This window comes from Hesperophylax consimilis, chromosome 1 (genome assembly GCF_061612785.1).
Source record: "Hesperophylax consimilis isolate HC1 chromosome 1, BYU_Hcon_1.0, whole genome shotgun sequence".
Lineage (NCBI taxonomy): Eukaryota > Metazoa > Arthropoda > Insecta > Trichoptera > Limnephilidae > Hesperophylax > Hesperophylax consimilis.
Window position 1 is genome coordinate 49,127,137 of NC_142836.1, and position 25,629 is coordinate 49,152,765.

Here is a 25,629-nt window from a genome sequence, read left to right on the forward strand (position 1 = left end):
TATCCTCACCCATTATATTATTATTATGTTTCCGATTCTACAATGTACTTATTCACTAATACTTCTATGTTCACTTACCTGGGAATACTTCGATTATTATCACATGTTTGTTTTCATAAATACTATTATATTATGTATGTTATACTGTTTCTGGAAATGGATCAAAATCGCATAGTAGTGAAATATTCTTTGATTAGCATTTCATCTGAATAATTATGATTCAATTACCTCCTGATATCTACAATGACACAGATATAACTTGCAACTCGAATTTGATTGTCGATCTCAGCAAATTAAATAATTACAGTTGGAAGTCTTATAGTTTAAAGATTATTCACCAGATTATCAGAAGTATGTCAAACATTGATGATTTTCTGTTATTTCTAGATCAATTCAATCATACTTTTGATGTTATCTGAGTGTTGGATCAACAAAAACTACACATCTAAAATAATACAAACTTACACGGAATATCACTCAATTAATAATATAAATAAATCTAGTGGGGTCGTTGTTTACATCAAAGATGGTATTCAAGCGCAAGTCGAAGAAATCTTAGTATCGCAAGATAACTGCCCTAGAATTGTTCTTAATAACAACTTATGTATTTTTGCTATATATATAGATCACCTTCTTTCCTGAACATGGCTTCTTTTTTGAATTCACTCCAAACTGTTATCAGCAGTTCCGATAAATTTGAACGTCAAATCATTATAGGCGACCTTAGTATTAACACTTTATCTCCATTTTCCCCTTAATTCGACGACTACCTATGCATGCTTACAGAAAACGGATTCATAGCAACAATCAATACACCTACTCATGAACAGGGCACGAACAAATCTTGTTTAGATCACATCAACGTAAAAAATATTAACTTCACTGATTCTTTTGTTATCCACACTTCAATTTCCGACCACTACACAACAGCCCTCTGCTTTAAAGATAAACCGCCTACAACTGCTAAAATTAAGTACGTCCCTCGAACAAACTATAAGAATCTAATTGAGGACTTGCAATAAGAATACTGGCAAAAAGTATTTGATCAAACTGATACTGACATTGCGATGAATGAATTCATCTTCATCCTTCATACATATATATCTAAACATACAAGTAACAAACTCATACCGAACAGCCAGTTAAAACTCACGCCCTGGATATCGCCCGGCCTTGTCAAATCGATTCACAAAAGAAACCAATTCCACAAAAGGGCGCAAAAGTTTCCAGATAATATTTTAGTACGAACTCGCCATAAGAAATACAGGAACTTATGCAAAACGATTATTAAAAATACTAAAGAAAATTATTATAAAACGTTCGTTTACGAAAATTCTTATTCTCCAAAACGTATGTGGGAAGCATTTCGTAATATTAGTAAAACAAAAATCAACAGGTCTTCCGAAATTAAATCAATAGATATCGGTAACACAAACTCCTCTAATCCTAAAAATATTGCGAATTTTGCTAATAACTACTTCACATCGGTGGGAACCACACTTGCCAAGAATATCCTCGATAAATGCAATAAAACTGAAACCGATCTTGCCAAGTTGGTCACCTCTAACCTCAACCATAAAATAGACAATATACAAACATCGACGAACGAAGTCTTGGAAATAATTGACGACCTAAAGCCATCTAACGCTTGTAGACCAGACAAAGTTTCGACAAATCTGCGAAAAGTAATTAAGTCATTCACAGCAACTCCGATAGCTTTTATCTCAAATCTAATTCTCAAATCAGGAATATTCCCTAACCATCTAAAACATTCAATTGTTATATTACTACACAAAAATGGAGATAAATCTGCGATTCAAAATTACCGGCCGATATCTCTGGTCAATTCGGTCTCAAAAATTATCGAGAAAATTGACAAAAACCGTCTTAGCTTTTACCTTGAAGATAATAACATTCTTTCTGAGAGACAATTTGGCTTCCGACCGAGTTAAGGTACCGAAAATGCCATTGGCAATCTTACTAAAGTCATTTCTAATAATATCGATCGAGGAAATAAAAGCATCGCGCTCTTTCTGGATCTGGCTAAAGCTTTTGATACCATCTCGCACAAAATCCTTCTGAAAAAACTTCAGCTAGTCGGAATACAAGGGCAGTTACTTAAATGGTTAGAAAGCTATCTAGAAAATCGAAGCCAAAGAGTTAATATTAGTGGCACTCTAAGCGATCCAGCCAATATCGAATTTGGTGTTCCACAGGGAAGTACTTTAGGACCGATATTGTTTAGTATCTATATCAATGATCTTTGTCACAGTAACCTTGCCGATCATATCATCACTTTTGCTGACGATACGGTCTTAATATTTGAGGAGAAAAACTGGTACAAAACGTATAGAAAAGCCGAAATTGGGATAAACAATGTTAAACATTGGCTAGATAATTATCTCCTCACTCTCAACACGGAAAAGACAAAATTTATACGTACCGGAAATCGAAAGGACACGGGTTCAAGTCCCGTTGGCGTCATGTATCTTTTATCAGGAGATTTTTCAATGTGGATGAGTGTTTCAGGCTAATAATTATTGCTTATAAAATATGACGGCCGGCATAGTCCAGTGGTAACGCATTGGACTGCCATTCCGAAGGTCGCGGGTTCGAACCCGGCGTGCGCAAATAAATTTTATTTGATTGATTTGTATTATTTCACAATTAATTAATTAAAATAATATATAGTATATTTGCGGCACGTTCCTGAGTGGAAGATACTACCAGTATCGCCCTGGTGTAAGACCACCATTCAGAATTGAAACGTTGCTCCAAATGGCCTTAGTCGTGTTTAGTGACTAGATCTGAATAGCCAAGTACTTCCCTACCTTCCTCTTTCCCTTCCCCACTTACCTTCAGCCTCACAACATCCCCAAATTGGGGATGCCATAGTCTCACTGGCTCCAGACGGGAGCAGTTGGGACTCTTGTGAGGTATTCACTATAAAAAAAAAAATTCTCTTTAATGTTCCTGAGAGCATCTCAGAATCTAATGCAACGACTATCGCAATGGATAAAAAAAGTCGTTTCAGTAATAAGTGATATTAATAGCGAAATCATAGCAAATGTCGTAAAGATGTATCGACTGGGTGTACAAAGAGCTAGCAAAATAAGACCAACTAAGATCGAATTTAAGGAATCTAAGGAATTTAAGGAGGTTTAATCAAGAAGTGCAAGAATTAGACGTGGTCTTCAACATCTTTAAAACAACAAGATCTCCCATCGAAACTAAGGACATCGATGCTGTATATCGTCTACAAAAAAAACAACCAGAAGCAACCAAGGACAATTGTTCTTAAATTAAAATCAAACCTGGCTAGGAACCAACTGCTGGCTGATGTGAAATCTTTCAACAAGAAGAAACCCAATACTGTAGAAAAACTCAACACGTTAAACATCGGTCTCGCCGGCTCCCGGTTGCCAATCTATGTTTCTGAGCAACTAACTTTTCGGGCGAAGCAGATTTGGTATAAAACTCGCCAAGTTGCAAAACAGAAACGATATCAATTTGCATGGATTAAAGAAGGACAGATATATTTGCGGAAAGAGAGTGGTTCAGGCGCAATTCTTATATCAGATGAAAACAAGCTGGCTTCACTATGACTATCTCAATCATAATACACATAATACCGACAACAAATATAAAACGAAGGTTTTATTATTATTATTGCCATTTTTATATCCTGTGATTATCCTCACCCATTATATTATTATTATGTTTCCGATTCTACAATGTACTTATTCACTAATACTTCTATGTTCACTTACCTGGGAATACTTCGATTATTATCACATGTTTGTTTTCATAAATACTATTATATTATGTATGTTATACTGTTTCTGGAAATGGATCAAAATCGCATAGTAGTGAAATATTCTTTGATTAGCATTTCATCTGAATAATTATGATTCAATTACCTCCTGATATCTACAATGACACAGATATAACTTGCAACTCGAATTTGATTGTCGATCTCAGCAAATTAAATAATTACAGTTGGAAGTCTTATAGTTTAAAGATTATTCACCAGATTATCAGAAGTATGTCAAACATTGATGATTTTCTGTTATTTCTAGATCAATTCAATCATACTTTTGATGTTATCTGAGTGTTGGATCAACAAAAACTACACATCTAAAATAATACAAACTTACACGGAATATCACTCAATTAATAATATAAATAAATCTAGTGGGGTCGTTGTTTACATCAAAGATGGTATTCAAGCGCAAGTCGAAGAAATCTTAGTATCGCAAGATAACTGCCCTAGAATTGTTCTTAATAACAACTTATGTATTTTTGCTATATATATAGATCACCTTCTTTCCTGAACATGGCTTCTTTTTTGAATTCACTCCAAACTGTTATCAGCAGTTCCGATAAATTTGAACGTCAAATCATTATAGGCGACCTTAATATTAACACTTTATCTCCATTTTCCCCTTAATTCGACGACTACCTATGCATGCTTACAGAAAACGGATTCATAGCAACAATCAATACACCTACTCATGAACAGGGCACGAACAAATCTTGTTTAGATCACATCAACGTAAAAAATATTAACTTCACTGATTCTTTTGTTATCCACACTTCAATTTCCGACCACTACACAACAGCCCTCTGCTTTAAAGATAAACCGCCTACAACTGCTAAAATTAAGTACGTCCCTCGAACAAACTATAAGAATCTAATTGAGGACTTGCAATAAGAATACTGGCAAAAAGTATTTGATTAAACTGATACTGACATTGCGATGAATGAATTCATCTTCATCCTTCATACATATATATCTAAACATACAAGTAACAAACTCATACCGAAAAGCCAGTTAAAACTCACGCCCTGGATATCGCCCGGCCTTGTCAAATCGATTCACAAAAGAAACCAATTCCACAAAAGGGCGCAAAAGTTTCCAGATAATATTTTAGTACAAACTCGCCATAAGAAATACAGGAACTTATGCAAAACGATTATTAAAAATACTAAAGAAAATTATTATAAAACGTTCGTTTACGAAAATTCTTATTCTCCAAAACGTATGTGGGAAGCATTTCGTAATATTAGTAAAACAAAAATCAACAGGTCTTCCGAAATTAAATCAATAGATATCGGTAACACAAACTCCTCTAATCCTAAAAATATTGCGAATTTTGCTAATAACTACTTCACATCGGTGGGAACCACACTTGCCAAGAATATCCTCGATAAATGCAATAAAACTGAAACCGATCTTGCCAAGTTGGTCACCTCTAACCTCAACCATAAAATAGACAATATACTATTATATCGGGGATTATTAAAAATAAAAGACCGTTGACTCAGAGCTATGACGTTTATTGACTACCCGCACACTCGTTATAATCTCCCACGTGACGCATCAGGACTGCCAACATAGCAATACATATCATCCTTTCCTCCTTTCATTTTTTGTTTATTTTCAAACAATTTACAACAACCAAATAAAACTTAAACATAATCACTATGACTAAATCTGACAGGGGGTTTCACCAATCTGCCAGCCCTAGTTACTACATCAGTTTTCCCACTAGTGCTGGGTAAAGGCTCACTAACATTTTTATTTTCTTGACTTCCCAAGTCATACCATTTATCGGGATTTTCATAATTTGATTTTAACTTTATACAACTGTTTTTTATTTGGTTAACATGGACCTTTTTTACCTCTCCTCCGTTTAAAAGAATTAAATACACCCATGAACTTAATTTTAACTTAATAATTCCCTGAACCCATTTCATAGGACCTTTCAGATGTCTTAAGTATACCAATACCTTATCATTTTCCTCATACTCTTTCAATGCTTTTTGACTTGATTGCTTACTTTTATTAACAATATTTTCTTCTGTCAAAATATGAAGAGGTGTACGTGGCTCATACGAAAATATTTTAGCCATAGGAGACAAACCCGTGACAGAAGTAGGAGTGGAACGATAAGTATACAAACAATCGATTAGACGTTGAGCTGGTGACAAAAATTTAGAGTTTTTTGAAAACATAAATTTAATTAAAATCTTTTTGAATGTTTGAACAGATCGTTCTGCTAATCCATTTGACTCGGGATTATATGGTGGAGAAAATAATAATTTAATAGATTTTTCTTTACAAAAAATAGAAAATTCTTTACATGAAAATGGAGGACCGTTATCACAAACAATAGTTTTCGGAAAGGCAAATCTGGAAAAAACTTCACTTAATTTTGATAATAAATCCGAATATTTAGTATTTTTCATATAAAAACATTCTATCCACTTTGAATATGAATCACAAACTAATAAGTATTTGGAACCTTTTAAGTCAAAAAAATCCAAATGGACTCTTTCCCATGGACTTTCAGCAATAGGCCAATTATGACGCACGTTTTTGTTAGCTTTTTGTACCGACTGACACATTTCACATCTAGAAATAATATCTTCAATATCTTGATTCATACCTAACCACCAAACATACGAACTAGCAAGAATTTTTGATCTGACTATACCAGGATGACCATAATGTATTAAATTTAAGACTTTAGACTTAAGAGATTCAGGTATTACAATTCTGTCACCAAATAAAAGACATTTTCCCTTGACCGACAGTAAATTTCTGAACTTGAAATATTTTTTTAATTTCTGGACTTGACAAGTTTTCAATCCAACCGATTGAAACATACTTAATGACTTTACATAATATTTCATCTTTTTCAGAATGACTTTCAACTTCTGAAAATGGAATTAAGGGTGTTGACATGTATACAAAATTACATTCCTCTTCATTAAATTGTTGTTCACTTGGCAAACGTGACATTACATCAGCTTGAGGAATTTTCAGTCCGTTTTTAAAAACTAATTTATAATTGTACGCGGACAATATTATAGACCATCTTATGAGACGTGATGCAGCTAAAACGGGGACTTTTTTATTTTCGGCAAACAAAGACAACAATGGAGCATGATCAGTATATATATTAAAATGACGACCAATTAAATATTTATGAAATTTCTTGATTCCAAAAATAACAGCAAGGGCTTCCTTGTGCAATTATTATTATTATTATTATTATCAATTATTCCTTGGCTATAATTTCTTTGAGCTGAATTTAACGTTGCAGACTCAAAAGCTATAGGAAATTCTTGATTCTTTACGACATGACTTAAGACACACCCGACACCGTATGCACTGGAGTCGACTGTAAGACACAACGGTTTTGACGGATCAAATAAAACTAACATAGTTTTATCTGACAAGAGAGACTTACTATTTATAAATGCTTTTTCGCATTCATCAGACCAACACCATTCTACATTTTTTCTTAATAAATTATGGAGTGGTTCTAGCACAGTAGGACCCATAGGAATAAAATTCCTATAAAAATTCAACATTGACAAATACGATTTTAGTTGAGTAACATTTTCTGGACACCCAGTAGACTTAATTTTCTCAACTTTCGACAAAGACGGACTTTTGCCTTGACCTGACAAAGTAAAACCTAAAAATTCAAAAGAAGACACAAAAAATTCACTTTTTGACACATTAATTTTTATATTAAACTCATTTAACTTTGACAAAACTTTTTCTAAAGTATTACAACACTCCGTTTCATCTTTACCACCTACACAAATATCATCAATGTATGCAGCACAGTTTTTTATGCCTCCCAAGACTGTATCAATGACCATTTGAAATGTGGCAGGAGCCGATGACAACCCAAAAGGTAAACGATTGTACACATATAAACCATTACATGTATTAATTGTAAGTAATTATTTACTAGAATCTGACACAGACAACTGTAAATATGCATTTGTTAAGTCTAATTTACAAAATACTTGACAACCTGAAAATTTATTTAAAATATCCTCTGGACGTGGAATAGGATATTGATCAATTCTCAATTGTGGATTGACTGTAGATTTTAAATCTGCACATAAACGTATTTTTCCATTTTGTTTTGGTACACAGACTATTGGAGAAGACCAACTACTATATTTAACTTTAGAAATGATGCTTTCGCTTTCAAGACGATCTAGCTCTTGGCATACTTCTACACGCAGTGCATAAGGGACCTCATATGCTTTGTGGAAAACAGGAGTTGAATTATTTTTTAAACTTAAATTTACCGAAAACTCTTTAATTGGTAAGTCGTTATTTGTTTTAGAAAAAGAATTTAAATATTTTTGTGACAATTTTTCGACAATGTTTGATTTATTTTTTCCACTGACAGACACGGAATTTACAGTATTATCATTACCAATATTTGACATAAAAGAATTTATAAATGTATTTTCCCAAGATGGATTCAAAACATTTATCCAATTCCTACCAAGAATAGCTTCAGACGATAGATTTTTAATAACTAATACTGGTAAATCCACGACAAAATTAGAATCATCTCTTACACTTACTTTTGCCATAAAAAATCCAAAACAATTTAAATTTTGACTATTTGCTGTAAACAAATTACCATAGAACTGACTTAATTTACAAGTTTTGAAAAATTTTATGTACATTTTGTGACTTATCAAGGTCGATAAACTCCCTGTGTCAATCATGAAGGACATTTTCCTACCGTTTACAAACAAATCAATATTAGCTGTTTCAGACACGGACATATTTAAAACATTTATATTACTCACACATTTTACATGATTAATAACAATTGATTTTGCACTAGAACAAAATTTTGACGTATGACCGTATGTATTGCACTTGTAACATTTCCAATTCCTAGACGGACATGACTCTGGTTGATGACTGATAAAACACCTCTCGCATCTTTTTCTGGGATTTCCACGTGATGGAGATGAAAGACGACTTGATGACATTGAACTCCTTTGACCTTGTTGCGGACTAGTACTCCTTTGACGTGACGTTTTCGGCTTTACTTCGAAAACTCCCGATGAAAGATCTTCTTTGTGTAATATTTCAGCAGAACAACTTACTGTCTCCATATTCTTGACAATTTTTTTTGCTTTTTCGAAACTCAGCAATTCATCTTCAGACAGTAATCTTATAGTCATGGCTTCATTTTTCACACCGCACACCAATTTATCCCTCAAGGCTTCATCCAGAAATGCTCCAAAATTACATGATATTGACAGACTTTTTATTTCGGAAATGTAATCATCAATTCCCTCGTTCGACTGTTGCTGACGATTATAAAATTTATATCTTTGGGCGATCGTACATTTTTTTTCTTCATATTTATTTTGAAGTGTTGTTACAATCTCGTTATAAGTTAACTCTTCAATATTTTTTGGATGAACTGTTTCTTTTAAAATTTTATATTTTTCCGCACCAATAATTATATTATAATAATTTTCTCTTTGTCCGTAATATTAATTATTTTTAAATAAATTTGAACACGTTCTAAAAACATTCCGAAGGTTTCACAACTCGACTCGTATTGCGGCACTGGCAAAGTACTCGTAGACATGTTAAAATGATTGAAAAAAACACAGACGCAATCACTGTTTTACACTGGACTTTTAAATGAATATTACTCGTTTTTACATTAAACTTTTTAGATTATCCACGTCGCCAATTATTATATCGGGGATTATTAAAAATAAAAGACCGTTGACTCAGAGCTATGACGTTTATTGACTACCCGCACACTCGTTATAATCTCCCACGTGACGCATCAGGACTGCCAACATAGCAATACATATCATATACAAACATCGACGAACGAAGTCTTGGAAATAATTGACGACCTAAAGCCATCTAACGCTTGTGGACCAGACAAAGTTTCGACAAATCTGCGAAAAGTAATTAAGTCATTCATAGCAACTCCGATAGCTTTTATCTCAAATCTAATTCTCTAATCAGGAATATTCCCTAACCATCTAAAACATTCAATTGTTATATTACTACACAAAAATGGAGATAAATCTGCAATTCAAAATTACCGGCCGATATCTCTGGTCAATTCGGTCTCAAAAATTATCGAGAAAATTGACAAAAACCGTCTTAGCTTTTACCTTGAAGATAATAACATTCTTTCTGAGAGACAATTTGGCTTCCGACCGAGTTAAGGTACCGAAAATGCCATTGGCAATCTTACTAAAGTCATTTCTAATAATATCGATCGAGAAAATAAAAGCATCGCGCTCTTTCTGGATCTGGCTAAAGCTTTTGATACCATCTCGCACAAAATCCTTCTGAAAAAACTTCAGCTAGTCGGAATACAAGGGCAGTTACTTAAATGGTTAGAAAGCTATCTAGAAAATCGAAGCCAAAGAGTTAATATTAGTGGCACTCTAAGCGATCCAGCCAATATCGAATTTGGTGTTCCACAGGGAAGTACTTTAGGACCGATATTGTTTAGTATCTATATCAATGATCTTTGTCACAGTAACCTTGCCGATCATATCATCACTTTTGCTGACGATACGGTCTTAATATTTGAGGAGAAAAACTGGTACGAAACGTATAGAAAAGCCGAAATTGGGATAAACAATGTTAAACATTGGCTAGATAATTATCTCCTCACTCTCAACACGGAAAAGACAAAATTTATACGTTTTAGTGCAACTCAAGCGGGACAACCCAAGGAAATACTGAATATTACTATTCACATTTGTAATGAACCAAATATTTGTACTTGCAACAACCTAGAATCCGTGGATAGCTTAAAATATTTAGGAATCACCATAGACAAATATCTGAGATGGGAAGAACACATTAACTCAACTGCGTCAAAAGTCAAAAAACTTACCCACCTTTTTATGACCATCAAAAATATTTTCTCTTTTTATTACTACTATCTGTCTTTTTATTACTACTATCTGGCTGTTATTTAGTCTACGGGTTTTGTTTTATATTAAGTGCTAAATTATGATATGAACTAAACTTGTCAATTTGACTGGCCTAAAACAGGATCCATTCCTAGTTGGCTAGTCAAAGTTTCCGCATGATTTATTATGTGATTTTTATGTGAAATAAATTTATGATTATTATTATTACTTTATTTACGTCAAAAAAATATTGCACAAGAGGTTCAAACAAAGTCGCCTGGCTATCAATTATATTGCCTTTCAAAAAATGAGGGCAGAATGTAATAAGCTCTTTACTTAATGTTATAACATTTACATGTGTGTTGTCGAAAGCTCTCTCATAGAGGACTCAATTTTTTTTTGGAAATATTTTAAATCCCAAAAGAAAATGGAACTTATATACCTAGTATATATGTCATTCGATTGTAAACAATCACAGAATCTACAGGAAACTGTTAATATGTTTGCTTAGTTTTTTGGTGGTGTATATGTTAGTTAAAGTGTAGACAGTAAGTACTCTTTTTCTAATTCGGTTGAGAACCTTGATATATCTGACTGTACAGTACCTATAGAGGACGTTATATCTAAGCTGAAGAGTCTCGATTTCCACAAATCCGCAGGAACCGATAAAGTTCCACCTAGATTCCTAGTTAATTGTATGCATTCATTGTCACATCCCATACATAAGTTATTTATGAAGTCACTCTCATCAGGTGTGTTTCCCAACCTTTGGAAGTTTAGTCATTTGAAGCCTATTTTCAAAAAAGGATATAAGAGCGAAGTAACAAATTATAGGCCAATATGCATAATGTCTTCTTTACACAAACTTTTCGAAGGTCTAGTACTGGACAAGTTGATATCTCAATTTAAACGAGTAATCTCACCAATTCAACATGGACTTATTAAAAGAAGATCAACGCTTTGCAACTTAATATTATACACTAATGATATCGTTAATGGCTTTAACACATCATATCAAACTGTCTCCAGATATACTGACTTCAGTAAAACATTTGATAAAGTAAACCACAGAATCTTAATACGTAAATTAAAATTGTTTGGAGTGAGAGGGAGCATGTTTGAATGGTTTAAGAGTTATCTGTTGGGAAGGTACTTAGCGATAAAGGTGGATTCATTCACTTCTTACAAATTCGCGGCATAAGTGGAGTACCGCAAGGATCTCATCTGGGCCAAATATTATTTTGTTAGTTTATTAATGACATTGTAAATATTTTTAGCATAGTCAAAGTTCTGTTATTTGCCGATGGTCTGAAGATCTACAGAATAAAATATAAGTAAATGCCAGATTATTAGTTTTTACAAAGGTAAAAATCCTCTTAATTTTTCTTATTTCATTAATGGCGCTAATCTTCTTCGAGTTTCACAGATTCTAGATCTCGGTGTCTTATTTCACGAAAGTCTACAGTTTAACTTACACATCGATGAAACTACAAGCGATGCAATGAAAATGCTTGGTTTTATTTTGAGAATGGGGGCAAAGTTTAAAAATGTGTTAAGTTTAAAACATCCATATTGCTCATTAGTACGAAGTAAATTAGAATATAGTTCAACAGTATGGTCACCGTTCTACAAAGTCTATTCTCAAGCCTAAGAAAAGGTACAAAATAAATTTCTTCGGTACATCAATTTAAAAATGAATATTTACATCGAATTTATAAATTATAGTAACTTACGTACCGAAACTAGACTTCTCAAACTATCAGATAGAACAGTTCTAACTGATATATTATTTTTATTCAAAATTATCAAATCTCTTATTGACAGCCCTGAATTATTGAAATTAATTTATATGAATGTACCTGCCAGACACACTCGAAGCAAAGACACTTTTAAATGTAACAATAACCTCAATACTAACTACTCTATGTATTCACCAATTCCAAGAATTCATCACCTTGCAAACAAATACTGTGAACTTATTGATATATTTGGTGTTAATAACTTTGTGACTTTCAAAAGGCAACTAATTTCAGTCCTATTTGCTAGTTCTTATCTTGTATTATTTATTAGCTTTAAAAAAAAGTCTTCTCTCTACACCTTCCAACGTTTAACTCACATACACCTTAGTTTATTTGTTATTCATTTGTTGGACGCATATTAATTACTGTATGCATGTACGGTCATACTTGATATGTATATTTACTTTACCATTTCAAGTACTATTATCTAAATTTAATATTAATTACGGCGTTGGTATTTTGCCATAACTTAATAGTTTTTTTTCTCTAAAGATACAACAGACATTTTTTTTTTTTTATTGAAACATATAAACAAGGTTACAATTTTTTAACAATATAAACACCAATATTTCAATTACTCTCCTAATAAAGCAGCTGCTTGTGTTTAGGAGAGGACAACAAAAATATTTTAACATTTGTTTAAATTAAACAAAAAATATTAGTAATAAAACAAAAAATAACAATAAAAGTAATAAAAATATAGGTTAGTTAATAAATGATTCAAAGAATTTTAAAGGCAAAAACATATTTTTAAACAATAAGTAAAGTTATGAGGTGGTACAAGAGTATTTTAATTTAATTTTTTTAATATTTTTCGTAGTTTTCTTTATCTTTATTTTATTCTTTTTTTTTACATTATTTTTCTTCTTTTTTTAAACATTTGTTTTAATAAAACATATCAGTATATAACATAAATTTATTTTCTAATTACCTTACGAGTAAATTATATTTAGCTATTTTAGCCATGTATTATGTTACACTTACATACATATACTGTCAATTTACTGTGTAAAAGCCCGGTAGGGCGTTAATGAATAATAAATAAATAAATTAATATGTTTACTTAACCTTAATACTTTACCTTGATAGTTAAGCTTAATACTGTTATACATCTTGGCAAAAAATAATAATAAATAAAACACGTTGCCGCAAAAAAAATATTAAAAAGAACAACCAGGACTGTCGGGACATAAAATAACATGTAATACATACTGAGGGTATGACGACTTACCTTACGAACTCCGCAGAGAATGCCGCGAAGCCCTCGTTGGGCTTGGTCCAGCAGCTCGCGGCGCGTGACAGAGCCAGCGCGCCCCGCCCGCGCCCGCCCGACAGCAGCCGCCGCAGCGCCGCGCTCATTGCGCGCACGGCTCCCCGCACCATCTGCCGGTCTGCAATACACACATACCACTGTTAGATGCACTACATATATTGCACTATAGAAATCAGTGTAGTGCGCCATATACAAGTTCCTATCAATATGTTGAAAGGTACACGACAAGTATGTTTTTTTAGTATTAAAAGATAATACTAATAAATCTAAACGAAACATAAAACAGAACAAGACACGGAGAAATAATAAGGTAACGGTCACAACTGTGTGATGATTCTATCTTTCTACCTACGTAAAATTAATAATGATTTCTTTTGTCTGATTTGTAAAATGTTGTAACATCCTGGTCATTGTCCTTCGATTTTCTTAAGATATTGGTAGCGCCATTTAGAAGGCATACCTTAAAAGGAAACCCTAGCTAAGCCTTTCGATCCCTGTATGGAGTATACAGTAACAAGATCTTAAGAGTTATTTTCGCAATAATGCTCTTTTCAGCGTTGTGTTATCTTTTTTGGTTTTGAAATTCATATGAAGGGGACTTCCCCTATGTGAACGAGCTATTAATGTATATGTTTGTGATAATCCAGTTTCGTTTAAATTAGAGTGAGTGATCTCTTTGCCATTGAAATTTTTAAATCCGAATCCGAGGACATGAAATAGTTTAGTTATTTCTAATTATAAATTTATTCTTAACCCGTGACTTTATCAAAATCAAAAAAAAATCTGCGGGACTGTCTTTTATTAAACAAAAATTCATGCTCGAAAACACGCGTCGTAATTACACGTTCTGATCAAAACTCCGCGAAACTCTTAAAATTTAAATAGAACACTTTACTACTTTGATTTGAGATTTTTTATCATGAGGTCTCTAACACTGAGTTCCAACCCTCCCAAGTCTGAATTTAATTATTTAAAATACCGCGACGTATTTACTCTGCGAATTCGCTTCTCAAAACTGCCGAAAACTTTCCAAAACTGTGTAAAACTGTTTGAATTAATTTTAGCACTTTTTGTTTAAAATATCGCGACGGAATTACTCTGCAACTTACTCTCCAAAATTGTCAAAAACTGTCCCCATTTTTTCTAAATCCGAACTATTTATATCTGTATTTTCCCATTAATCACGTTAAAAATATGCTATTCTAACCTTTATCGACTCGTATGTTCTTTTCTATTTAGGTCATAGTCGAATCATGCTAATTAGGCCATTTTGGTTATTTCAAAAGGTTCATACCTCTAAATCTGTTTCACTCGATCATTGATCCAGGCGCGGACTAGAAAAGCGAGTTCCGATTCCCATTGGGCGCTTTCAATATAATGTTTCAGTGAACGCTGTTTTACGAAGTGTGAATTCCGGAATTTTTATTTTAAAATGTTATTGTGTCCGCAAAATTGCTTAAATGACTGTCGTTAGCTACCCTGATAGACGAATGTCTCTTTATTCTAAACAGTCCAACCCAAGAAATGCCCACTGCAACCATCCTTGACTGAGGTCACAATCTAACGTTGACCTTGGGGTCTGCAAGCATTACCGCTAATGTCGATTATTATTTGAATTTCGTCGCTACAACAAGTCTTGTCATCCGTTTTAGTCAAAACACTCCTTTTCATGTATTGTGCTACAATCACAAGAGGCGTAGATTGGTTTAGGCCTAGACAGCAGTATCCTCTACCGTCTACAGTTTATGATTTGGTACGCTTTGTTTTTAACGCTTTCGCGAGCCTAGCTTTCATCATCTTCAATTTGCCTCTGATGACTCACTTCTCCCTCTATTTTCTACGTGAACCGATCACTCTTCCGCGATTATTTTTGTTTCCAACTTCCGATTTTTCCCTGATTGTACGTAATTTAACTGCCAAATTTTCTAGTACGCTCTTTGTTTTGTCTCTTTCATTTACGAAAAAGACATAAAAAAGTTATAATGTGCCAAACATCACTTGAATAATAAAAACATCACTTGAATAATAATAAAAAAAGCTATAAATTTATTTTATCTCTGGCCATTAATTTTAATAGATTTTCTTATTCCTATACCCACCACGTAAAGTCTTGTGGGTACTTTAGACTAAAATTCTGTTAAATCTTTCCACTTGAATTTTAAAGAAATCGGAAAACTTTTTCTCGAGTAACAGATCTGTTGCAACCCTGTCTCGCGTCGTCCCATTGATCCCGTTAATCAACCTTGATTCTGAGTGGCTCTAGCTAGTGCGTTCACCTAAACATTTGGTGGGAATATTTTCAAGGTCGATGTCATATAAATCAAAGCTTAAACCCCACCCCTCTCTTAAGATATCCTTTCTCGTGTCAAAAGTTGTACCTCCTTCTTTCTCCCTGTAATCCGATTGGGCAATTCAATTCCTCTGATAATCCCTGATAGAAAATTCTTAACCAAGTAAGGAGTTCCCTTTAATTCATACTCGCCTTTTCCGATAGAGGTCTCTGCCATGTCGGTTTATGCCATCCTACTTGGGTAAGACTTTGGTCCATAACAACTGGGAATCGAACACAGGATCTGTGTTTTACCAGGATAACGTCTCTAAGCACTCGCTATCGGGACCTAATTATATTAATCCTTAGTTTAAAAATAAAAATTATTATCAGCAATCTAACAAGACTTTGGCGAACTTGTTTTCATAGAAGCAATTACAAGCTGCAAGTAAAGTTTTTTTTTTTTGGTTTTAGTCATTTCACCCTGAAAAGAGTGCTTTGTGACAAGTAAAGTTAAAAGTATTTATAGTGTTTGGTATTTCTGTTTTATATTTTCTAAGAAAATCACTTTGTTCATATAAATCGAGCACTTATTGCGTCGATTATGAAAAAGTTGGTTCCATGATAACTCAACACAGTGACAATTCAACACACCTTTAAAAGTGATATAAAGTCATTAAAACGATGAAAATAAATTTTAACCTAACCTAACCTAACCTACTAAACCCAGTTAATTAAGTTTTTTTTCATCACTTTCCATGACTTTATATAACTTTTTAAAGATGTGATGAATTATCATTTTGATGATTTATCCGGTCACCGAAAAAGTTTTATTAAGCTACATTAAGCTGAAGAGTTGAAACGGGATGGCTGCTAGCAGATTAAAAATAATCGTCGGTTCTTCCTTGTTAGAGTTCGCGGGATAAAAACCTGGCGAGGACGATCATATTTGCTTATTACACCCATACAGAAATTCTAGCATCAGAAAAAGGTGTGACAAAAACAATCAAACGAATTCTATTACAAAGGGTGTCACTTTTACACAAAGTTTCATGTATTTGTTGAAACGTAGTACTCTTATTTCACAAACAACCGACCAGTTTTCCGATCGTAGATCTGCTTTTTTTAAATATTGGATTAAGTCACATATTAAAATAAACCAGTCTTTAATAGTTTCTCAAAAAGCTCGTTGAAGCGGTGGAAAAAAAATTCATTGGCTATTACAGTTTGCCAAACTTTGCATTATGCAAGGGACTTTGTCTTTTTGTCTTTACGCTAATCTTCAGTTTGTTGGAAGACTTATTCAATCGACTGCTTCTTAAAATCGATTCTACGGACTTCCCACAAACGGGTCTGCTGAGTAACCAGAACTTCTATTTTCACCCACTTTAACCACTCGAGTGCTCGCGTCAATAACTGGAATGATTGGCACTAGTTGAGTGATTGGCACTAGAGTTGGAGAATTTTAACTCTGAAGTATAATACGGAAGCACATAAACTGATTATAGTTATATATAGCCAATTAATTCACCATTATTTTACCGTTTATCCTATATTTTTAGGATTATTCAAAAAATTGTAAATACTGAATAAAAATTGTCGAAGAAAAAAAAAATGTTTTGGAAAACTCGGCATAATATGCCAAAAATCACTCGAGTGGTAAAATAAAGAAAAAATCGTGAAGTTTTAAGCACGATCCCGTTTTTTATTAGCAGAGGTCGCAAGGCGAAAAGTTCGAAGGGGATGTTGTCAAACACAACTACTAAGTTGACAGGATACGTGGGATTATCCTCTCCTTCGGGCCGGTTGAATGACGTCAACCTTTCATTTATAACTCTTTGATTTTAGGAAAATTTTAAGCTTGAATTCCTCATATGATGGAAGTGGCTGAATGGAAAGTCTTCTAAAATAGCTGTTAATTATGTGTTTTATCTTCTTCGATTCTACTGAAGGACTTCCTGTGAAATAATACAGACTACTTTTAATGTAAAATGTGACATCGAGGATGCCAGCATGTGCGAGGCTGTTAAGTTGGCAGGAGTAGTAGGATGGCCAGTCAACTCGTGCGGATTAACAGCTTTCTATCATTAAAACTAATTTGAAGAAAGTTTAAGTACGAACCTGTTTTAATCGGAAGAGGTCTCAGGGCGAGGAGGCCAACAGGGAAGTTGTCGAAGACCGCTGTTAAGTTGACAGGAGACGCGGGATTCTCCGCTCCCTCTGGTCTGGAGAAAGACCACATCCGCTCGGTTCTCTTCTCCTTCACGTGCACCTCGTGCTCCGGCAGCGAATACGCTTCATTCAGAGATCTTAACTTACTGAACACACTAAGGCTCTTTACCGTCGGTTTGTAATTTAAACTTGTATCTATAAACTGTACTCCCAAATCAGAGTGCTTAATGCTACTACTTACAAAATCACGTTTATCACTAAGGAGCCCAGCATCTTTTATATACATTTCGAATTCGTTATTGGGCTCATCGTGATTATGTAAAAACTTATTAATACTCTCCGGTGTTATCGAATTAGTTTTGTGTTGCAATGCAATTTTAGAACTTTCAACGCCTTCTTTAGATTTAAAATGGATTAAATCGTTTTCGTAAATACTATCCCTAAAATTATAGCCACTCTGGTCTCGAAATTGACCAACAGTTTCTCTAACATTACTATTAGACGAATGACTTAATGTTTCACTAGATTTATTAATTTCTTTATTAATTAGATTTGAATTGTAAAAACTAGGTCTTGAACCCATCGGTGCACTTATGGTATCCATAAACTTAACATCTTCATTTTTTATTTCCTTATAAGATTCAAAACTTCTATCACTCCGATTAACACTCTTATTCAGAATGTCAATAGTTTTTTGATTCGCCGTATCTGTTCCTTTGTCGTCACCCGATATTAACTCTGCCGCCGGTTGTTCTTTAACCACTTGGACTATTTCATCACTTCTTTTAGATCTTTCTGTTTCTTCTATTCTCTTTCCTGAAGCGTGTCTCTCTCTGTGATCTGCGGCGTGTTTCTCTCCTTTTGCTCTTCTTTCCGTCTCGATCTCAAAGAATGGATCCGGTCCTTGAGAAGTATACTGATCTCCGTTGCCATATGGATCTTGATCGGAGTATTTGATCCTATTAGTGGTTAAATCTGTGTCAATCCATAGCCAAACAAAATGTCCGTCCAGCATGTTGAGCCGCTTGGCCTGCAGTAGTACTCGCTGGGCCGCGGATACGTCGCTGATCAGAACGATGACTCCGCGAGTTGATCTCGATACATCAGCGAGACATCTGAAAATGACAAAAAAATCGGAAATAATTAGAAATGCTTTTTATAAAATGGTTCAGAACAGGTTATAAAATAATAAAAAAATATATATATTTAAATATTACAATTTGAGGTTTTACTCAATAAAGTTATTCCGAAAAATAAATATAAAATAATAGTTTTTGAATTTATAGTTAAAACATGTTAATATGTATAATGTGTTGACATCTGAGAAGAGTGGTAAAAAAGTGGTTCTTGGTGTCCTGACGGGTTCAACAAAATCATTTTTATGAAAAGGTTGTTTTCAAAAAAAATATTTTTTTATTTATTAACAAATATAATTATCTTTTCCGTTCATCTTTACATTAGTATTCCAACATAAACCATACGTTTATTTATTTATTATTTACTATGCCATTTATAAAAAATAGTTTATTTATTATCAAGTTCTGCTGTATAATTATAATTACGCATGATAGCTGATATCTGATCGTAGAGCTAGATAATGGTTCCGGTGCGTGGAAGGACATTTGGCGTGAAATTGAGAGGATTTAGTTAATCTCACAGACGTGAATTTCAAGAAAAATTTAAGCTCAGCAAAAGGGTCTGTTCAGGTAAACAACGTAAAATAAACCCAAACAGACAGTCACAAAACTACAATTAATACATTTATCGTAGCGTTGCAGTAAATTGCACGCTTGAAGCTTTGTTTACGACTTGGTTGCGGAGTTTCGTTTAACTACCAAACAACCTTTTTTCCCTAACTCGCTTTGTCTGTTTATTCTTGCGGTAGAGATGTTTTTTCACGAGTTTCTCTTATAGAATTACGAGTTGAACGAAAGTTGGAGAACATTTGTGTCTGGAACTCCTCCAATCTGACAACACTGGCAAAAAAATGAAACATTTCTTTAAAAAAATAAGATAAAGGTGGATAAAATAATTGAGATATTTGGAGTTATCCAGTAGGTTTATTTAGGGATGCAAAAAATGCAACGAAAACATTAAAAATATGCTCGTTGAAATGCACCAAAACTTGACAAAAAACGCAAGGTTTTAGAAAAAAAACAAAAAGCATAAGAAATGTTAGTTTTGCAAAAATACTTATTATTAGAATTTGGGGGATGGTAATTGATATAAAATAGCACAGTAAACAGAACAGTAAAATACAATATTGAAATATTAAATTTAAATATTTATAACCGAAACAGCTGACAAAAAGTATGTTCTAAGTTTCCAGGATGAAAGTAGGCCTTTTGACAGCAAACATAATCTGTTTTAAAGTGAAAAATACTCAACTGACTTTTTTACAGAACATATTATTATAAGCTCGGGTAAAACCATCTTTACTAACTGTGATAATATTTTCGACATTTTTTGTACGATAAATATATGATTCTTTTAGTAGAAAAATACCAAAGTTGAATTAAATATGAAAAAAAAACATAGCGTTTTCTTGTCTCCGATTATTATGATTCTGATGTGAAATCACCTGAGGTTAAATGCAGTTCTAATTATTTAAAGATATCCTGATGAAGTTAAAGGTACCTAATAAAACTTTAAAAAAAATACTGGTCTTCTTCATATTTCATTCTGTGAAACAAAGGTAAATTCTCATTTTTCAATTGGCATAAAGACCGGAAATCTCATATTTTATACCGACCGCAATGCTTTATTTTATGAGTGCATCCATACAGCGTACAATATACAGTATACATGCGCTCAAGTGCATGCGATGGTCCGAAGAAGTTTCAGCATTTTATTAGAATTTATGAGTTGTGAGCATTATATTATTTATATAACACGAAATAATATTATTAATTTTGTAAGGTAACACAAATTGTGTGGAAAAGTGTTTAGCTAGAAATATAGATACAAACAACTTAGTTTTTGTTGTTGTTTTTTCGATTAAATATTGTTTTGTTATTGATTTTTCAAACTATTCGGAATCATTGCAAAAATACTTTCAGATACATGGACCGGAAAGTAGGTGTACAGATCCATGTCTCTTTCCGTGCGTAGAAAAGGCATAATTTAATATTAGTTCACTCGCATTGGTTGGCGGTTTGCCACGCAGCAATCGCACGCGCTCCATCCCGACGCGACGCTAGAGAACCGTATTTTGTTACTTAAAGTTATAAACTAAAAAGTTTTCTTACCTAAATAAGGCATGCTGTGTTTTGGTGAGGGGTAGATCCAGGATAGTGGGGGAGAGGGGCGGGGTGTTGAGGATAGCGGCAAGGTCCTTCCTCAGGGAGATGCTGGAGGTCACCTTGGTGTCGGCCAGAACGGTGAATGCGTGCCAGTGGGTGTGCAGAAGTAGGGCCCTGCAAGATCATCAACTCAGTTTTAGTGAGGGGTAGATCCAGGATAGTGGGGGAGAGGGGCGGGGTGTTGAGGATGGCGGCAAGGTCCTTCTTCGGGGAGATGCTGGAGGCCAGAACGGTGAATGCGTGCCATTGGGTGTGCAGAAGTAGGGCCCTGCAAGATCATCAACTCAGTTTTAGTGAGGGGTAGATCCAGGATAGTGGGGGAGAGGGGTGGGGTGTTGAGGATGGCGGCAAGGTCCTTCTTCGGGGAGATGCTGGAGGCCAGAACGGTGAATGCGTGCCATTGGGTGTGCAGAAGTAGGGCCCTGCAAGATCATCAACTCAGTTTTAGTGAGGGGTAGATCCAGGATAGTGGTGGAGAGGGGCGGGGTGTTGAGGATGGCGGTAAGGTCCTTCCTCAGGGAGATGCTGGAGGTCACCTTGGTGTCGGCCAGAACGGTGAATGCGTGCCAGTGGGTGTGCAGAAGTAGGGCCCTGCAAGATCATCAACTCATTTTTTTTCTTAATTACAAGAAAGTCGTACATGATACATTTTTTTATTTTTTATTTTTTTTTTTTTATTTTAGCGACTATATAAAATAATTGTTACATACAAAATATAATGGTGAAATTAAGTATAAAATATTGTATTTCTTAGTCCTCCTCACTGGGGGGTCCTGTGCCGAGGCGGACTAAAGTTATTTAAATATGGTTTATTTGTCTTCTATGTCGTTTTTAGTGTCTTCTATGTCGTTTTTAGTGTCTTCTATATCGTTTTTAGTGTTTTCATTAGGGTTTTTTCATTGACCTCTTTCAGCCATGTTTTTATTAATGATTTGTATTCATTAGGATTATGTATGTAAATGTAATATAAAAATGTAATATATATAATTGGGTTCCATGGCATCTCAGGACAGTAGCAAGTAAAACACAAAAAGTCATAAAAATGATTAAAATTTTTCTGACAGTATTGATTCACTCATCTGAACAACATAAATACGTGAACCGCATTCAACTTGACTGATACATTATCTGGTGGTCTCAGAATTCGATATAATCGATGTTGACAGGAAGAGTTATGGTCGAATAATTAATTACTTACGCCTCCAACCTCTTATATTTCCCCTAATCTTTTATGGATTTTTGGATTTTGGAATGATAATACTACATTACCAAAAATAATTTATAACTAATTAACGATCCTGCCGTTTTTATTTCCTCTCAGGGGCGGGCAAAAGAGATGAACCACAAAACAACTCGATCTTGGCTCACACTCCTTGCTTCATTCAAATTCACGCATCGTCTCATTATTTTACCCTTCTTTTTATTCGACTCATGGCATTGCCCGACGAAGTATGTCTTACGCACCTAATACTAAACACTAAATCTATGAAATAATAATGGAGTATAGGTTCCGAGCACACTTCGAATGCGATCCTCATTTTACCTGATTTACTCTATTGCGAGTGTCCAATCTGTATGTTTTGACACAGCGTAGAAATACTGTTTTATAATCTTAATATACCATATTATGGCAAATTGTGAAATAATATTTACGTTATACAAAATGTACCGGTTGATTGGGGTAATCGAAATATTGTTACTTGTGAAGTTTCCTTGCACTGTATTTATTGGGCTAACTAACAATTACTATAATTTAAGTGTTGAGTTCGACAAATTTTGAAAATAATAAAATTTAATTTTTTGAAATTTAACATTCTCACAAATAGTATCATTGTTACTCGTGGAACATTGGAAGGAAGATTCTAGATTTTAAAATACGAACTGTGAACTGATACAATGATACTAATACATCTGTGAACTTGTTGCTTTGTTTTACACCCGAGTGATCACAAATCATGTTTCCTTTACAAACCATCCATCGCCTCAGCAAACTGTTTTATTTACTTCTATCATTTCTGCACAGTACACACAATCAATAACAGTAGATATTTTCCAGGCACCGGGACAGCTGACAGACTGTGGCTGATAAACCGTGCTGTCCATGGGGATACACGAAATAATCGATTATTTTTGAGTAATAGATTCATAAAATTATATTTCTGAAATACGTTTGTAAGATATGAACATGTTTTCGGGATAGCAGAACGACTGTTTTACAAAATTCTAAGGAGGATATCCAGTCGGTTGCCCTGGACCACGGAGGCGAAGAAAACCAATGCAGCAACCATGGGAGAAACGACTTAGTCGGAATAGTTAGGCACTCACAGTATAACCCTGGCGGGAGGCCATCATTCACACTTTGTTTTAAAATGTTAAATTTTTGTGAAATGGTACCTCCCAATGTTCCTCATCATTTCCCTCATTTCATTCAGTTTCACAATATACCTCGAAATGGGGTTGCCATAATTCCACGTGCTTTGGGAAGAATAATATAGCTTTAACTCCGTAGAGAATCATTCTACCCATTTGTTTTGGAGTTGGAAGCGTATGTAGTATGTTTATACGTAAAAATATTTTTACCGTTTTAATTTTTACTTGTAAGGGCCGCGGGGCTTCCCGATATGGGTAATGATATTGCCTTCTTACTTTGATTTTATAATATGCATGCATGGCTTTATTGCTCTATTATCATAATAACTTATTAAGCCAGTCGAAATGTTCCGATTATGCTATTACTAGGCTGCGCTAGGTTCCGCGACGCTAAGCCAATCGAAATGTTCCGATTATGCCACCACTACGCCGCGCTAGGTTCCGCGACGTTAAGACAATCGAATTATTCCAATTATGACATCACTAGGCCGCGCTAGGTTTCGCGACGCACAATTCTCCGCCTCCTCCAACTATAGGAGCAGACAGCTTGCGATTGGTTCTTGGAATGCGCGATCCCTTAACAACAAACTAGAGGTGGTGGACGATATTTTCAGAGACCAAAAACTCCATATCCTTACCGTCACAGAAACTTGGCTCGAGAACAGTGATTCGTACTCAATTAAGAGACTTCGAGCTTTAGGATATGTGGTTCTTGAAGAAGCCCGACCTAGTGGGGACCTACCATAACATAATATCTCACAAGTGAATCACGGAGGTATCGCGATAATAGCCCGACCAGAATTACGGCCAAACAAAGTAGCTCTCGATACATTTAACACGTTTGGCCCGGATCGAAAACAATCTCTGTCGAATTTTATAATGAGTTTTCACAGTTTTTGGAACAGTCAGTCGAACTCTCCGACGCACTAATTATTGCAGGTGACATTAATATTCGTCTCTAGCGCGTGACATCACCAAACACTGTTAAATTCTTAGATCTATTAGCCAGCTTTGGATGCCGCCAATGGGTCGACGTCCCAACTCATGATGCTGGTGGTACATTAGATGTACTAATTTCGAAGAACAGTGATCCACCGCTTTCAGCAGATATTTGTGGTATAGGACTGTCAGACCATCGGCTTGTTTGTACTGATATTGATTTTAACTCGCCTAAAGTACCATATAGAACAATTGTATCAAAGGAATGGCGTAAATTTAGCTTTAGTGATTTTCTGGAAGAGTTACAGACCTCTCTATTATGTAAACCCAATGTTTGGGAAACAAAGACCCCTACCGAACTTGTTAAGACATGTAATAAAACACTTTCATGTCTGTTAAATAAATATGCCCCGACATCATCAAAAACACGAAAAGTTCGAAAGTCTGACGGCTGGTTTGACGATGAATGTCGAAACCAGAAGAGATTTATGCGGAAATTAGAGAGGACCTATAGAAAAAACTCTTCTGTAACTATAAGAGACGAGTGGAACCTTGCTCAAAAACAGTATACGAGTAAAATAAATTCCAAAAGATCAGAGTATTGGAATGAAAAGATTGACTCTGAGCGAACCAACCCGTGGCGTCTCTGGAACTCAATAAATACTGTAATTTCCGAAGTCACTGTCCCAACGAAAATAGATATTACCCCGAAAGTCTTCTCAATTTTTTGTCGGGAAAAAATTGAATCCATTCGTGCTTCCGCAT

General features: G+C 34.5%; 1 protein-coding gene across 1 annotated transcript in view; it reads right to left on the bottom strand.

The window, feature by feature from the left end:
• The window catches only part of LOC149427052 (uncharacterized), a 421,382-nt gene that overhangs the window by 87,620 nt on the left and 308,133 nt on the right, over nucleotides 1-25,629 (bottom strand). The window contains exons 5-7 of the mRNA XM_089634915.1: nucleotides 21,502-21,669; nucleotides 18,203-19,368; nucleotides 13,771-13,930 (exon numbers count right to left, since the gene is read on the bottom strand). Coding sequence (XP_089491041.1) covers nucleotides 13,771-13,930; nucleotides 18,203-19,368; nucleotides 21,502-21,669 — 1,494 coding nt within the window. The remainder of the gene's footprint in view (nucleotides 1-13,770; nucleotides 13,931-18,202; nucleotides 19,369-21,501; nucleotides 21,670-25,629) is intronic.